We start from the raw sequence: 16,950 nt of genomic DNA on the forward strand, positions 1-16,950 counted from the left end.
GTACACCTACAGCAGTTGGAAAGCCAGACTATGAAAGACTAAGATCATTTAGGACATTTTTTCTTGAAAAAAGATCTTCCCACCTGCCTATGCACGCATCCAGTCCCAACTTCAGCAACTTCGATACTGCCTTAACACTGAACAGTTTGAAGCTGTAACAGATTTGAGGGCAACCTAAAGACAAATGAGCATGCAGGGCTTCATAGCACTCTTGGAAAGAGAGAGGAAGAAATCAAAGCTGTTCTATGTGACCAAAATCGCTTACAAAGCTTCTTCAGTCTGCAGAACATTCTGTACGAGCTAATTGTGGAAAACAGAAAATGACACAATCAGCTAATTTATAGAATCCAAGATGAAGGACTGCATTTTCAAGGAAAACTCAAATAGTGCCATTTGTTTCTAAAAGGGGGGATTTAATTAAAATATAACAGACAAAAACGAGAGACTGGTGCCAAGGGACAACAGTGAACAGTTTTTCAGCTGAACATTGAACTTTAACGATCAGAAATGTGCATGCACAAAGCACCATAACTCCATCAGGTTTTAACAAGGGCCAAAGAACAGGGGAGCAAACATCTGAATTACTACAATAGAAGAGTGGTTTTTTTTTTAAATATATATATAAACACCAAAATGAACTGGCGCTAGTGTCAGTGAAGCCAGTTTGCACCTACTTTGTCTAGACCACGCTTCACTTGTCAGAATATAAAAGATAATGGAAAAAAATGCCCTGAAAATAAACAATTCTCATCACACCATAGGTGAGATACTAAATATAAGAATCAGGAAATACTGTATCATGTAACTAAAAAAACTACTGAACATTTCATTCATCTTAATATGATTAGTGCTTACCACGCTTAAAGGGGAATTGTACCCATTTTCTGGATTATATCTGACACAAATGGAAATATTTTAACAGCTTAAAGGAGGTCTTGTTACCTGAAATCTCAAGAATATTTTTGTTTTAAGCTTAAATGCCATGAGGCAGAAAAAACTTGCCATTCCTGGAGATGCTCAAGACTTGTTTGGAACACGAACTCAATGTGTTTGAACTCAGCCCTGTTCTGAGCATGACAGTTAGGTATCTCCCAACCTAAGTTTCTTTACCTTTTTTACAGGAGCATCAGTTTTAAGCAGCATCAGCTGGCCATGTATATCAAAACCATCCTTCCCTTCTTAACCCCTGCAGAAGTAGAACAGTTACTCAAAGTCTCAGAATTAGTCTTCACAATAGTGAGTAGTTTAGAGGTTTTTTTTTTCCCTGTCATAGGACGCTAGAACTTGCTGGGCACAATAGTATCTGAAGTTACAGAAGACAATTTGGAAAGCAAATTCCTACTGTCTGATGGAGCAGCAAAAAGACTTGAAGTAAATCCTCTTTAAACTGTGTTTAAAAGCTGCAGACCCTCAGTTTCCACAACTCAGCTTTATTTCTGGACCAGCATGTATTTGCTATACTAAATTTTCTTCTTTATTCTTCCTGCGTATTTCATACTTTACAATATACTCTAGGAACAAAGCGTGCCACTGAACTACCATATAGTATTCTGCAAACACAAAAGGAATACTTGAATAAAGACAAGCCCAAGAGAAAACTGTCAAATTACACTTTATTTGTATTGACAAAATAGGCAAAAGACTTGGTGTTCAGAGATAATTAATTATTTGCTGACAAAACAGTTGTATAGCCATGTTGTGTACTTCCGTTTTCAAGACTACACTGAACAGACTTTTCTGAGTAGACTTTTACAGGCAATTCTTCTCCCTAGGCTAAGAAAAAAGAATGCTCAAACTAATCTCATGTGAAAGTGTCACCTGCTTGTCACTCAAATTTTACTGTTAAGTTCACAATTGGCAGCAAATAATTACATTTGGCCTCAGAAAGGAAAAAAAATATGTAAAACTAAGGTCATTAAATAATAAGCATTAGCAGCATACCCAAAATACATCTTGTACAAAGAACATTGCACTTGAACTTACACAAGCATTTACCATTATTTACACATTAGAATTTGTATAGAACATCAAGATTGATATATACAGAAAAACAGCAGAAACCTTAACAGCCCTAGAAGACAGCATATCTAGTGTTGACTCCTTATTTTTTCCATACAGTTTCCCAGGATGTCTCATGAGTTTTTTTCACTATATACTGTTGCATAAAAAATACTTTACAAAAAGTTCAATCCCTAGCTAACACTTCAGAATATTTGTATGGACTATTAAACGTTCACTGCACTAGGGAGCAAGGGAGTCCAGTTCAGCTCCTTAATAAAAATACAGAATTTGACAAGCTCTATTTAAATGCTGTGCTTTACTTTATAATAGATACTGAAATCACTTAGCTGTGCAGTAATTACCCAGTGAGTTCCAAAGGCAGTTCCCTACCACACAGTATCTCCCACTGTCTTGCAAGCAATGAAATTAACTTCTCTCGGCTTTCTGCACTTGGGATAAAGATGTACCACTGGATCTCTCTGCTCCTGCTGCCTTCTTGTTTAACATTTCCTTTTGGGGCATTATCAGTGTCTCCAAAGTGATCCAGTGTTAAGTTCTGCATCAGATCCTGATTCTGAACATCATCAAACACAAAAGTAAGGGCTTGCGGATATGTCTGATAACCCATAAGGACTCTATCTAAATCCCGGATTCGTCTTCCATCTGCAAGCTGATACTTATCTCTCTTTGGTGGTTCCTTAGCAAATTCAGGTAGTGGGTAACTGATGTAATCTTCATCAAAGAGAAACAAATCAGAGCTGGTTAGTATAAGTGTTTTAGGTTGAAGTGAACTCGTGTTTTGGGCAGATCCTTCAACGTGATTTACTTGAAATGCCAACACATACAGAAGGATGTTGAGGGACTGAAGATTAGTCAAATCATCCATCTTCTCTGCCACTAGAAAAGCAAGGTCCCCAATCTCCTCTTCATTGGGATAAATAAATTTTACTCTGCTTGAGTGAATCAGTTCATAATTCTCCATTTTTCCTACAAGAACAAGTATACACTGTTATACTTCCACCTAAGTACTATAAAATACTTTCTTAAATGCATGAGGATAAGCAACAATATTGGATAGTTGGCTGTATCTGGAAAAATTAAAGTTAACATTTATGCATGTATGGTTTTACTTCACAATACTGGAATAATTTTTATTTGGATTGCAGATATGTACTGAAGTCTCTTGCATTAACCTACCTATATTTCTGCAACTTTCTCACAACTAGTTCAGGCTGATAGCAAAAGAGGCAGAAGGAAACAGCTGAATTCTCGTATCAGACTACCCACCTTCTTACCAGCTGATTTCCTCTGCTTCCTCCTTCCCACTCCCTAGTTCTGAACTGACTGAAAGCATCATCAGATCACTGAACACAAGCTTCCTACGTCTTTCAAGCAGACAAAAGACAGAAAATAAAAACAACAAAAAATAAAACCTCTACATGAATTGCTTTTATACCCCCTCCATTGCTTATATACACCTGATGGATGAGCACATTCCTCTCCTTCAGTGTTAGGTTCTGGAATGACAGGAGGCAATACTGCAGACTCTTACTCCCTGTAAATACTTAAATAGAAAACAGCAAAACTTGAAGGAAGCCTATCTGCTTTTTTCCACATAAATCAACTGGTCTAAGAAAAGGTCTGACTACTCTCACCAGACCTTGCACTTTCTGGGCTTACACACCTTCTCCTTAGAGCAGTTACACTAATAATCATTCTTCAGGAAAATGTGCTTTCAGTTTGTGAATAAAATATTCAGAATTCTAAGCACAAATGTTTAACCTGACATTGGAACTGAACTTAATGTGCCTCAAAAGGGTCTGGTTTTCACTTCACTATGTTCTCTCAGAATGACAGGATTCCTTCATCTGAATAAGCAAGGAAATCCATAACTTTTAGACTTTATTATATTCACTGTCCTTTGGTGACAGACTCACAAGTCCTTCTAGGTTGAAACTTGCAGTGGGAGCTAAACAAAAAACAGGAAACGCAGTTTCTGCTGTATCAAAGCAGTAGTTTAGCTGATGCTCTTAGTACCAAGCCTAAATAGCTCCAGCCACGTAGAAAAGGCCACTTACCAGTGTTTTTACTCCCAAATTCGGAGTAGAAGTCTTTATCTATTGGCTCTGGTGAAGGTGTGCGTGCAAGCAATGACAGAACTGCCATAAGCTGCTGCATGAAAGCATGAGTGTTGTAACTGTCTCTTGTCAAGCAAGTGACAATATGATCTGCAGAGTGTCCTGAATAGAATACAGAAAATAAACCATTCACACATCTGTACATGGCATTACCATAACTTAACCAACATGCAACTGTCACCAAAATAATTTCTTGCAAGCATTACTTCTCCCAAAAATATGCATCATTATTCAGAAAACCTTAAAATCCATGGGAAAGTATAATTTTTTTTTTTTTTTTACAAACCCCTCAAAAATACAGAATATAATTTCTCCTGATTTAAAATGATGCACACAATTAAACTCTTTGACTATTTTACAATTTATCTTACAGAAAAAATTGCCCTCAGCTTTCTTCGTATACTAGCTATATGTAAGCTTACTTTAAATTATTTTCAATAATTTTTCACCATCAAGGTCACAAGACAATTAGAAAGACGCTTCAGAACATAGAAACATATGGCTCACAGGTAGTGGTACTCTACGACAATGTAATACAACCTCGAAACTTTACCTATGTTACTTCAACTAAATTTTAAGTTGACATTCTCATCTTACGGAAACTAAAGTCTCCTTTTCCACCCAAAAAGTCAACCATCAATTAACTACATATTTTGCAATGTGGACAGAACCTTGATCTTACTCTTCATTGCAAGCCAAAGCCTCAGAACAACAAGAAAGTCTTTAGAATTCCTTTCTGATCTGTCATCAAGACAGAAGAATTTTTAAAAGCACCTGTGGGACCAATTCATTGACATTAAAAGCTTCCTAGATACCTCAATTACAAGATGTTGCAAGCCTACTCATACAGCACCATCAGCCTTACATTAACTCCTCTTAAGAAAAAGCAGCAAAAAAACATTTTCAGCTCCCTAATCAAGAGAAGAATCCATCTGAAGTAAGACTAAAGAGATGATACTAACCTGCAAAAACTTCAAGCATAAGATGTACTCACCAGTAATTCTGAAGTACTGGTCAAACAGGCCAACATTTACTGACTGCAGATCATTAAGTTTTAACACAAAGCAGCAAGAGAGGTGGAAAGAGTTATTTTCGCAATCTGAGTGTTCTTCGTTCCAAAAATCTGTTGAAGATATGATAAAGTCAAAAGAAAAAGAATGATGATACTCCTTTCCATAAGTGCAATTTCTATATCCAGAAAATGTATCACACAAAGAACGAAATCAGGAAGAAGGCAGGAATACTGGTTGATTTCTCAAGCACCATATCTACTTGTTAACATTATTTCTTGAAGAAATGCATCGCAGATTTAGACCAGCAGATAAATTTATGAATCACTCAAATGAACTGAATGCACACTGAGTTTCATTCTCTTCACTTACCATTCTGCTCTCTTAAATGGCCTTTACCTACCCAGGTGATGCTGAGGATTATCAAATAACATCAGAGGGAAGCATGAACACGATGGCACATAAAAGGGTTTATCTGACAGGCAGCCATGACTCAAGAACCCAAACCTGCAGCTTTGAAGATAAAATCCCCATGCAAGCACTTTGCACAGGGCAGATTGTGCCACTCTCCCTCAACCAGGATGATCAGCCAAAACTGGCAGATAAAACTCAAGACAAACAGACGGGGATTAAGCTCAACCTTACCAGAGGATCAAAATTAATAGCTCTCTTACCTAACTGATGCTCATCCGCATGAACAAAAGAATCGTCCAACAGAAAGTAAATAGCTTTTGTTGAGAGAAGCACACAAGCCATCACTTCCACACTGGGAGTTTTGTAAAACAGAACTGAAGACCACATGAGATGCCTCAGCTCTTCATTTTCCACCTAAGATGTAAATTGTATTTCACAAATCACTTGCACATTTTGACCTTTCAGACAGCTTTATCATCTCAGAGGCAGCTTTAGATTACTAGTAAAAGTTTCAAAACTTTTGAAGCATCTGAATGTGCTATAGTGAGAGCAGTTTACCTCTAGCTGCTAAAAACATCTGCAATAGCTGTCTACTGAAAATGCCTTGGTTTTGTGCAAGAGAAAATTGTTTTTCTGTCATGGTCTAATTATTTCCCATTTCCTGACAAAGAAAAGAAACAACTAGTGCACAAGATGCTTTCTAAAACAAACAGAAGACAATTTTATCAACAGATGAGCAGTGCCTCCCACACCTCAGGCCTATCAAGCCTTCACAATGCAACTCTGACTTTGGATTTAAAGATCCTTAAGAAAGGATGGAAGTGATGGAAGCACAGCTCATCACTACAGCTGCTGTTCCAGCCAGGCATCTTTCCAGCTTCTAGCCTGATGAGTGCTGTGAGCTCTCAAATGAGTCACCTGCTTTTTTTTTTTTTTTTAAATCAACTTCTCCCAGTGCAAAGAAAAGTACAACTTACAAATTGTGCTTACTTTAGAATACTTAAAAAAGAAAAATGGTAATAATAAAAGCATCTATTTCTTACTAAGCTTTTCAATTGACATTTTTACTAGAAACGCAGTGATTTATCACTTCAAATGCCACCTCATTAATTTAAGTTAGAACTGTACTTTTAAACTTAAAGTTCCCCACAGCCAGTAAACCTGATTTCTGAATTACAGGTTTATCTGCTCAAGTTTTTGGATTCCCTAGAGCCATGGATGTGCTGTGTTGTATTCATGAACCTATATTACCCAAAAAGTCAGGACACAGTGTAGCTAGGTACCAACACACTAGGTAATTCCACTCTGTTGATTCTCTCATTTTATTATTTTAAAAGAAAAATAGGAACATTCTTGGAATAGTCATTTTCAAGACACACTAGTGTACTTTCTGGCTCTGCATCAAGGATCCTGAAGGCAAAATATGCCTGCCAGGACCACAATCACTGCAGCAGGGGCCTCAAAAGCCAGTTGCACAAACAGGTTTTTGACCAAAATGTTTCCAGGTTTGCTTCAGCTTAGCTTTTCAAGTTTGATGAGGAAAGGTTTTTCACTTTTTTTTTTTTAAATATCATCTAATACTGAAAGGTCAAGTCATGTTTTTATATACCCAGGCTAGGTGTAATACCTCTGCAATGTTGCCATGGAAAAATTCAACTAGGGCATTTCCTTTCAGCCCAGCCACATACTGCAGAGACGCAGAAACACGTAGGTGAACTGGAACCTGGTTATCTTCTGTAATCTTCTGCACAAGAAATTCAGATGGATATAAAGATGACAGAGTCAGATGAGGCTTGCAAAAGCTAGGAGACAGAAGAGATCCAGAAAACATCATCAAAATTTCAGGAAATACACAGCTCTCCCCCAACAAAAAATCATACTTAGTCATTCAACAACTGGGAACAGGCAACTTCTATTCTTAGTTTACTCTAAATGACTTCTCTTAAGCATCATTATCTGTTATGGCATCAGCCTGCAAGCACCTGAAACACAAAGACTCCTTCCATAAGAAAATACATTTTAAATTGTAACCACAGAACATTTAAAGAAAAAAGGGTTGACAGGTACATTCCAGGATAACCAGTCACACATACCAAAGAACAGCAGAATCAAAGTAGTCTACAAGTCAAAACCAACTACAATAACCACTGCAAACAGTGGCAAAGCCACCTTACCTTCAATACCATGCAATAAATCTTTTATGGGAATTGTTACCTTGCTGACTGACCATGTCTGTTTGACTCCAAAGCGTGATTTCTTGCAGCATCTAGTTTGTTTGAAGCTTTGAAAATAACAATAGTCTTAACATCCTGCAGGAGTGTCCTTAAAAGACTGTAAATTCTTAGAAAGTGGAATTTCTCGTGAGGTAGAACAAACACCGCTGTAACAAATCTGTATCCAATGAGCAACTCCAGCACATGCCCATCCAAAAACGAACCCTTCTGTTGAATAGACATGTGAGTTGGATGTAGCACAACTGATGCTAACGGAATCCTATTCAGCATAAGAACACTTCTCAAGTCTTCTGTGCCTACCCATTTACTTGGCAGTAAACTGAAATCCACTTTGACTATGTACAAATGCTGGGGTGTTAGAAACACCCAACAGGGATGGAACACACAGGGGCCCTGGTCAGAAGACTTGTACATTGAAGAATAAAGTGCTGAACACAAAACATTTTTTGACCATGCTTTGTTATTGCCAGCTGGCTCTGGATGATGCAAGGTTTTCTGAACATTGGTTTTGCTCCCGTAAACAAGGTATGTTAGGAAACAACCTTTTATCTCCACATCCTCTGATGAAATGCAATTCAATTCCATAAGCTGACAAAGAAACTCTTGGAGGTTTGCATTTCCACAGTATATTGTGGAGCTTAGTAACACTGATGTGCAATGTTGAGAACATGTGTGCAAACAGGAATAAAAATCTTGAAGATTCTGGGAGTCTGAAACAACAAGCAAGCAGTTATCACTGTTTTTCAGCTTCAGTGTTAAACAGATTTCTGGCATGAAAAATCCAAATTCTGCTATATCAGTATATGGAAAACACAACATTAATTTCAAGGCAGAGGGGATATGCTGGCAATTTCCTCTCAGTTCCTGAGGAAGAATCTCAAACACAGCTAGCAGATCATCAGTCAAAACCAAACAGGAAGCAAACTGTCTGAGTCCCTTATGAATGTGAATAGAGAAACTCCAGAGAATTTTGACTATGTCAACGCTCTTCACTGCTGTGCTGTCAGATGATTGAGTATCTGAAGTTGTGTTGAACTCAAAAGTCTGATCTCCTTCATGAAGTCCCATTTCAAAATATCCATCTTCTTTGTCTGTGGTTCTGGAATCACACAGAGGGCTTCCTTTACTCTCTGTAAAGGAGTGGGGTGATCTCTGCACAGTCTGAACTATCAAGGCAGAAAGGTGTTGGATAAAATCCTGGTTTGTGGCAGTGTATGACATGCAATTGAAAGGCAAGATGATGGTGTTACAGGGGTCAGGCACGGCACAGTGTTCTTCCTCTGAATGATCCAAACTTCAAAAGAGACAACAAGCCACAGTAAGTACAAGCAAGTTTAAAACCAGCTACAATGATCTACATTTCATGGCACTGCTCGTCAGAATTTGAGGCTTACTCTTTGCTATTTCAGTTAAGTCAGTGTAATTTGTAGAACATCCTTGCACTGCACACAGCCATTAGTTTCTAAGGCTGGTAACATACAATTTTATAGAAAGGACTAAAATGCTTACTCATCCTTTATTTCCCACCTTGTATAAGCATATCCCTACAAGTTAAAGCACTTTACAATACAGCTATTGCTATTTTTGAAACTACCAAATACATTCCAGAGTTCAAAGGTTAAAAACACTTTACATAATGTAATCACTTTTGGTTCAAAAACAGGTACAGCACACAATGAAAAATAGCTTTGCCCCACAGGCCAAGTTTTAAAAAGGCAGTATCTACTGCTGTTATCCAAAAGCTAACAAGGATATAAACCAGAACTTTTATATCTAGCTTACCACTTATGACCACCTCTTCCATGCTCTTCGCATGAGTCCAATAGAGAGGCAGGTGCCTAAGGAAGAGAAGGAAACATCAGGAAGCTACCAACTACTTATGGCTGCTGCCAGGCTTCAGCACACATGAAGAGCAAAACTAATTCCAGCGCCAGCTTTTTAAAGCAACTTGCTGTGAAGTCCTGATTGTTGTACTCACAGGCAGCTGAACAGATCTCCTCTGAGGATCCTAAAACACTCCCTTGTTTACTTTAGGTTAGATATTCAATTAAGGTAAGAAAAGAATGGACCGTTACTGACTTGAGAACAGGTCCAACCTTAGGCCCGTAGACTATTTTAGCACACTACAAATATATATTCAAGTACTATGAAGGGAGGAAAAAAGGTGAAGGAACTTAAAGACCAACTACATTGGTGACAAAGGAAAACACTCCCCCCAAAGTCTTGCTGTCTCATTCCCTGAAGCCATGCATATGAACAAATACTTCTAATACTTATAACAAATGAAATCATAATTCAAAAACTATCAACAACAGCAGGAGTTTGAAGGAGACAAATTAAGGCCATTACCTATGGAGAAGGTTCCCCAGCAATACTAACAAGACTAGCAAGAAAGTCTCCTTCTGCAAGTTGATATTGTCTTGCACAAGATAAGTCTTGCACAGAGCAAGTGGATACTAAATGTTAACATGATACTAATACTGGGTCAGTATGCCAAAGTCATGACAGTGACACCAATTCTCTGCAAATCTTGTGAAGTGTGATTATATATTTAATTTATAAGGTGGACCAGCAACTTCACAGTATTTAGGCCCACCTCCTTTTTCCATTATAGCAACTCTGAAAAAAAATATCAATATAGCTGTGCTACAGATTACTTTGATAACAAAAGTTTAAGATCAGGAAAGCTTGCAAAAAAGCTTTTCAAAATACCATAAAATAAACATAAGAACTGCAATTACCTGATTTTTACGTCTGGAATCTGGTATTTCAAAGCATCTCTGGGGAACTGTATGGTCTGTAGGAGTCGATCCACTGGATTGCAAAGAACTGCTAGCTAGGACTGTTTCTTCACAAATTATTTCTAGAACAAATAGAAACTGCTCTTAAAACTACTGCAATAAAACCAAAATTGATGTCTATCTGCCAAACAAGTGGAATTAAAACTGTACAATCAAGGTCTGATAATAAATCATTAAAGCTAAATGAGCCAAGACGAAAGAAAAGCAGGTAGAATCTTAGTTGAATTGCAGACATGTCCTTAACTGTATTGAAAGTTGCATTAAAACGGATGAAATTCCTTTTTCAAGCTAACAATTTAAATCTCAACTTCTGGTGTAAGAATCACCCTTAGTTTTAACAGAACTCGTCAATTTTGCTAAAAGTAACCCTTATTTTTAACAAACTATCACCTGGCTGGCAAAAACAACAGCAAAACACTCTTTAGCAACCGTTCAGCATTTTTTCAAGTTTCCGTAGGCTTCACGTAAACAAGCGTAGTTATCTGTGTCAATTGTTCAGAAAGTCAGACAAACCTGGTCCCTTAAATGCCACTCAAGAAAATTAGCCCACCTTATTCAGAATCTTTCTGAAGGGTTCAAAGCTGAGTATCAATAAAACTTATCATAAGCGGATATAAGGGAACACTCTCATGGACATCTTGCCTGTGATAGTTGCACTGAAGCAACACAGAGAATCCATTTTCAGTATTACTACTGAGCTAGCCACTTCAAGTATATAAATGAGCAAATAAAACTAATAGAATTAGACTGGATATGTTTCTAGCCTGAGCATGAAAACTCCTGCATGTACCTTTCCGGACTGACAGTCAAATTTGGCAGATTACATCAAACCTTCTCATAGTCAGAGGAAACACAGAAGGTATTTATTACTTGAACAAAACACTACATTAGCAATAAGGAAATTCAGATTGACAGGAAAAACAGAACATGACATTATTTTTGGTTTTCTGTTTCCTATATAAATATTTCATCTTTTTCCATAAGCCATTTGCCAGTGACATTTAATTTGAATAATATGTTACGGAAACAGATGGTGTGTAGAAAAACTGCAGAGAAAACAATTCATAGAAATAGCATATCAGGAAATTAATTCCATTATTCATGATTTAAGGTCTAACAGTAAAACTAATTGCCCAGCATATTTCAAAATTCTTAAACAGATTTTTCAAAGTCAGTTTTGAAAACAACCCTCGATAGCTAAATAATAAAAATTCCTGTTACTAAAGATGAAAAACAGCCTGCTCTAGTCCTCTTTTATTTTCCTACCCCTTAGGCAGCCTTCTCTATGATTTTACTAAAGGAACCTCATGAAAAAATACTGCAGTAACTAAACATTAAACCTTACACCACTCTTTCAAAAAAAAAATTCAAGTACTTTGGGAAGGAAGACACGTTTTTCTCCCCCTAGACTCATTTGCTCTTAAACATTTACCATAATAGAAAAGAACTATGGACCAATAATTTTGAAAGTTACAGTTGTTGCTAGCATACATTTTTACAGCTAGCTCTGTGTAAAACTGCAGGTCGAACTGTCTCAGTCCTCTAACTTAAATACTTAATACTTTAAAGCAAGCATTGAATAGTTCAGTTGAAAGGGACCTTCAATAATTATCTAGTCCAACAGCAATTGACTTCAATATATGCAAAGGAACATTTGCACACGTTTTGGAAAAGCTGGCAGCATTTTATCTGCAGATGAAAGAAGTTGCCTAGAATGGTCACAAAGGCAAATGAAGTACATAAGTAGCAACTAAACCAGTATCTGTTACAAGCTATTTGTCCTTAAATCATATGTTGCCAAAATAATTCCATTTTTGTAGAATGAACCAAAAAACTGACTGCAGAAATCACAGCAATTATTTTTTTTCCTCCAAAGACCAAGCTTTTCAGGCATGGTTCTCTCCCACTCACCAATCCAACAGAATTACAGGAAAAAGCAAGTGTCCGTTGAGACACTTACTGAGAATATATTCCCTTCTCTTTTAATTAACTCTTCTCCCACTATTCATGTCCTGCTGCACTTTAAAGTTGTCAACCAGGCAAAAGACCCCCAAAGTCTTCTCAGTAAGAAGTCACAGGCTTCTGCAAAAGACACGTGACCATTCTTCTAAGGTCCTAATGCAACAGGCACTTTTTTTTTTTGAAACAGACAACAAAAATAATTTTCAGGCAAGCTTAGCAGGTGCTGCAGCACTATGGATGTGCTGAAACCACAGGCTCACCATGAACACTGATCCCACAACTGTCTTCCTTTTTCTGTTTCCTGCCATCTCCTTTTACTATCTTCCCTCAAGTTTGACTGAAATGAAGATCTTGCAAATAAACAGTGCCACTTCAGCTCACATTTTGCAGAGCAAGAACAGATTCGTAAGCAATTTTACAACATGTCTATACATGTCAGTTTTCCATTAAGAAGCTAGGATATGCATCTAAACTGAGACAAGATCTGTAATCCTCTCTGCTGGTTTATGCAGGATGATGCAGTTAGAAGTCCTGTGCCCACACTTCCTGTACAGCTAACTAGCACTCCTGTGAACAACAGGCCAGTTCTGCTGATTCGCACACAACTTTCAACTTAAGACAACACATCCGAGTCTTTCTGCTTTATTTTAAGACCTATATCCATGCACATAATATTCATGTATATCAATGCAGCTTAAAAAAGCAGAACCAAGAGGCTCAGCCCAGCAGCACGATACATACATGATTACCTTGGCTGGAGCTGACAGGACGAGGCAGAGAGGGAGAGGAAGGACGAACAGTAAGAGAAGAACAGTTTGATTTGGAGCTGGCAGCAGTGAGCCTGGAGTCCTCACTGATCTAATAAAGAAAGTATGCAGTGATTAAAGAAAAAACTAAGTATACAGGACATTAGATCCTGAACTAAAAATAAGTCTACATAAGCTTTTTCAATTTTAGTAAAAGGAAAGTTAGTGCCAGCTTTTTTTCCCACATCCATTGAAGTTTGTTTTCACATTCTTAGTAGAGTTTCACTAAGAATTCATAAAGTCATTTTGATCACTGTACTTTCTGACAAAGTCAACATCGATTTTCATAAACCATAGCAGAACAAAAACAATTTCTACACTGCAAGGACAGAACAGGTTCTGTTAATGATTTTTAATACCAAAACAAGATTGACTAGCTACACAGCATGCAGACGTGAGAATTCAAGGAGGATTCAGATTCTTCATTCTTCACCACTGTTAAATATCCACAAGAACAACATTTGGGAAAGTCATTTTAGTACTCATCAGCACAAGCAGTAAGATTATATCCCTGCAATATCTCTACTTGTATAAGACATAATACAACTTATGGTCAACTGCATATTCACTGTGAACACCATTAAGTAATCCTGTCTTTTCCTCCCACTTCCTCTCTCTCAAGCCAGCACAAGAAGTGGTATTTCTGTGATAAGTGATAAATCTGATAATTACTGAAATTGCACTGAAAACTAAATAGGAAAGAGACAACATTAGAAGTCCATAACCACATAAAAGCACAAGCAAAGAAAGTATAAAAACTCAAAAGCTGGAGGAAAGTTTAATGAATTCCACTTAGACCTTATTTGTAGAAGGCTTCTTATAAACTTACAGTGTCATAAAGCAGCACATTCTACTCCTCTCAGCACCAAACTCACCTTTTTATCAGAGTTGCTCAGTTTGTACTTTACTTCCTTTGCTTTTTGAATAGCTTTCAGTACCTCCACAGTGTCTAGTTCCTTTTCTGTGGTAACAATGTTATCCAAACACACCTGAAAATAATGAAAAAAATACCTAAACATTGAAAAGCGTGGCAGCTCTACAATTTGTTTTCTTATAATAATCAACAATAATCTTAGCTTAATGCAAACTATGTGCATCTTACTAACCTTACAGGCAAAACATTTAACACATTTGACCTTGCTCTAAGGTGACACGGATTTAACAAACTCAGAAACAGCTAGTAAGCTGCTTCTACACCCTCCTAGCGCAACTGCTCAATATTAACATACTATGTTTGAATCCAACGAAGACAGGGTAAAGTTTCACTTAGATCCAGAAGTGTAGTAGAATATTAATATTGCTTGATCCTCCAAAGACCTTTTCCAACACACACTAAAAAAATCAGCTTTTTGGAACATTCACACCACTTTCCACACCAGGCTTTAAGATTTGTTCAGGTGTCAGCTTCAAACAAACAGGTACATTGTCACCTACCTCTGAGGCCCTGTCCCCAAACTGAGCAAGTACTTTGGTCCGGTAATCGGGGATGATGCTCAGTGGATTGCTGGATAAGACCACTTTTTCTAAGCATGGTAGGCTTCCTATATTTTTTACTTCATCAATCTGAAAGATTATGAATAGATGCATGAATACAAAGCAGATAAATGAAAATCAGCATACAGACTATTTCTTGCATAAATTACATACATGCAGTAACAGGAAAAAAGTCATTACAGCTGCATTTATTTGCAGCTTCTCCCACTAAAAGACACTTCTTGTGTTCCAAAGCACAGTTCAGTATAACGCTGAAAAATCAACAGTTACCTGTTCTATTGTGTTGTTGCTGAGATCCAAGTTGACTAATGAGTAGAGTTTGTTAAGACCACACAGCCTTTCCAACTGATTTCCTGCTAAATTCAGAGTTTTGATGTTTCCCAGTTTTGTGTGAACACCTTCTAGTGATGTAAGCTTGTTGTAGGATAAGTCCAGGTGAACCAGGTTATAAAGATGCTATAAAAAAAATGCATGTCACACCAATACGTTAAAAATAAACAATATCAGAGACACCGTGTTATGGCTTGCTCATGCTGGACAGTCTTAGACTTGTAAAAAGGGAACCCCCCTCCATTGCATTTTGGACCCAGAGATAAAGCTGGCAGTGAATGTAAAGAACTAATATTGTGTGTCAATATTGGTAAAGAAATGAAAGTATCCAGAGCAAGTTAAAAATGCACCATTAAAAGCACACTTGGATGTTATGAAGGATAAGCAATTTGGACTTAAATGATTTTCCGTAACAAAATGAGCAACAGAATTCTGAATTAAACAATTCTGTGCTCTTAAGTCCCAAGCAGCCTGAAAAGAAAAACTGACCATCAGAAGTATCATTTACCTGTAAGTTTTCTACTAGTGACACTCCATTGTGACTCAAGTCCAGGAATTCAATCTTCGGAATTAATTTCTATAAGATAAAAAATGCTTTGCTAAAAATGCATTTTAGCTTATATATCAGGCAAGACTTCCTTTACTATCAGCTGACAAGGAAAAAGAACGCTATCATCACATGGACAGCCTGTGTCTCAGCTTTTGCTTTCCAAAAGCACTGGTTATGGCACAGTGCAAGAGTTGAAACTGGCTCTTATGAAAAATCTAAAAAATAAAAGTCACAAAAGTCTTGAATAAGTAAACTGCACTCCTGGTCCATGACCTCTAGTTAAGTTACAGATAGAACTACTTCCTACTTCACAGGAGTAGTACAAGTAAAAAAAGCTATGCTCATATTTGACACTCTTCTGATGAAAGCTTTTTTTTTTTTAACTTAACAGCTGATTTATGAAACTTAAAATTAAGGGACCATCAAAACATACTTCACACCATTTCCATGCTCTTTATACTGTTTTGGTGTTAAGAAGGCTACCAGCAAACCACAAGTTTAAATATGGAGGAAGCTTCAGCCCTGATAACACAAGCTGAGCCCAAGAGGTGTTTTGTTTTAAAACTTTAAGTGCCCAAGGCCAATGCAAACAGTAAAAATGTTTCGGAAACTCAGTACTCATTCAAGTGTTGCTTACTGACCTCAGAATGGTAAGATTTTCTTTAGCAAAGAAAATAAAGTATTAAATGAAATTTTCCTAAGCATTAAGTAGGGTAGCTAAATCAGCATTAAATAACAGTAGGTGCAACTGAAAGAAGTTACATAAAGCAAATGCAAAATCCTTGCTCTGTAATGTGCCACAGAAGACCAGTCATACTTTTTTTCAAAAATGAGAGATTTCTTACCACTGAATCATCAATTTGAGAGATGTTATTGTGACTCATATCCAAAGTTGTTAAAGTTCTCCAAGTTGGAATAACTGCAGTCACTGGACAACTTGAAGATGCACCCTCTGGCTCCCACTGATCAAACTCTGAGGCCTCTGGCACCAGGATTTCCTATTTAAGATGAGCACAGTAAAATGTTTACATCTGCAAAGAAAACCAACCATTTTGAAAATGGTCCAGCAAAGCCTTAAGTAAGGAAGGCTTCTAAGCTTTATAATCGTCTAGATTAAAATTATAGGTCTTAAAATATGAGTTGATTAGGTCGGGAATTATTTTGGATCTACAGGGAGGGAATGCCAGCATTAGTAGATGATCCAAATTGG

At 37.3% G+C, this 16,950-nt stretch overlaps 1 protein-coding gene across 4 annotated transcripts in view; it reads right to left on the reverse strand.

Moving 5' to 3' along the window:
• Positions 1–1,596: 1,596 nt before the first annotated feature.
• NISCH (nischarin) overlaps positions 1,597–16,950 on the reverse strand; it is a 29,252-nt gene continuing 13,898 nt past the window's right edge. The window contains exons 8-22 of one of the 4 annotated variants that reach the window (XR_007165828.2): positions 16,586–16,738; positions 15,699–15,767; positions 15,131–15,316; positions 14,801–14,929; positions 14,242–14,355; positions 13,310–13,418; positions 10,539–10,660; positions 9,580–9,635; positions 7,778–9,091; positions 7,191–7,365; positions 5,824–5,977; positions 5,134–5,262; positions 4,080–4,241; positions 3,289–3,386; positions 2,857–2,988 (exon numbers count right to left, since the gene is read on the reverse strand). Coding sequence is in view for 2 of the 4 variants with exons in the window: in XM_013191907.3 (XP_013047361.3) it covers positions 2,360–2,988; positions 4,080–4,241; positions 5,134–5,262; positions 5,824–5,977; positions 7,191–7,365; positions 7,778–9,091; positions 9,580–9,635; positions 10,539–10,660; positions 13,310–13,418; positions 14,242–14,355; positions 14,801–14,929; positions 15,131–15,316; positions 15,699–15,767; positions 16,586–16,738 (3,501 nt within the window). In the remaining 2 variants the exon portion in view is untranslated. Of the gene's footprint in view, positions 2,989–3,287; positions 3,387–4,079; positions 4,242–5,133; positions 5,263–5,823; positions 5,978–7,190; positions 7,366–7,777; positions 9,092–9,579; positions 9,636–10,538; positions 10,661–13,301; positions 13,419–14,241; positions 14,356–14,800; positions 14,930–15,130; positions 15,317–15,698; positions 15,768–16,585; positions 16,739–16,950 lie in introns of those variants that run through there. The other 3 variants (XM_013191907.3, XM_048070724.2, XR_010833841.1) reach the window with 3 other exon arrangements.

Source organism: Anser cygnoides, chromosome 10, assembly GCF_040182565.1.
Source record: "Anser cygnoides isolate HZ-2024a breed goose chromosome 10, Taihu_goose_T2T_genome, whole genome shotgun sequence".
In the NCBI taxonomy this organism is placed as follows: domain Eukaryota; kingdom Metazoa; phylum Chordata; class Aves; order Anseriformes; family Anatidae; genus Anser; species Anser cygnoides.